The sequence below is a fragment of the Mitosporidium daphniae genome, assembly GCF_000760515.2.
Source record: "Mitosporidium daphniae strain UGP3 chromosome Unknown contig-422, whole genome shotgun sequence".
NCBI lineage: Eukaryota > Fungi > Microsporidia > Mitosporidium > Mitosporidium daphniae.
In genome coordinates, this window is record NW_013546375.1 from 1 (window position 1) to 841 (window position 841).

General features: G+C 41.5%; 1 protein-coding gene across 1 annotated transcript; it reads left to right on the forward strand.

Moving 5' to 3' along the window:
• Positions 1-18: 18 nt before the first annotated feature.
• DI09_425p10 (uncharacterized protein) lies at positions 19-841 on the forward strand (the record flags this gene model as incomplete). The annotated part of the gene is made up of 1 exon (XM_013382168.1): positions 19-841. A coding segment is annotated over one exon (823 nt), but the record flags the coding sequence as incomplete, so codon positions are not given.

The window sequence follows — 841 nt, forward strand, 5'->3', positions numbered from 1 at the left end:
CTTTGCAAAAACCTTTTTATGGAAACGTGGATTTTGTCCCATTTGCCAAATTCAGAATTTTTCCCCCACTTTCATGGCCTCATTTTCACAAATACGCATTTTATCATCGTGTTGCAAGCAATTACTGAAGGAATCGAGCTGTTTGACTATCTAAGTCAAAAGGGACCCATCGATGATGAGGCAGATGCAAAGGGTATCATGGCCTGCATTTCGAAGGCAGTCAACCTACTTCATTCCATGGGAATTGTCCACAGGGATTTGAAGTTGGAAAATATTTTTTTGGTTCCCGATTCTTCTTCAAAAGCGATAGGCATTAAACTTGTGGATTTTGGTTTGGCCACATGGCTTCCTCTGGAAAACTGTACTGAAATAATTAGTTTTGAATTGCGGCGGAAGTGGAACGAGCATCTGGTTTCATTTTGGGAGCTTATTTCGGAATGCGGAAGAGTTCATTCTTTCTTACATAGCGGTGATGCGTTGGTATTACTGAAGGACCAAAGAGATCTCAATACCCCTGACTCGATGGTTCCTGCAGATTTGAAGCCAAATGTCAATATCTTATTAACAATGCTCACGACTCCAACCCCGCTTTTCTCGATATATCAGTCGAACATTGCTTTATATGAAAAAACAAAATTGATGCAGCGATGTGGAAGTGAGGAATATGCACCTCCTGAGCTGTTGCTTAACACTTCATCTCCGTATTCCGGACAGTTAGCCGAATCGTGGAGTCTAGGAATCATCTTTTACGCCATTTTCACAGGCAAGTTTCCTTTTCAGTACAATTCAGCACTCTCGTACAGGTCAACCGTAGCTAAAGGTATTATCGAATGGTCGTACA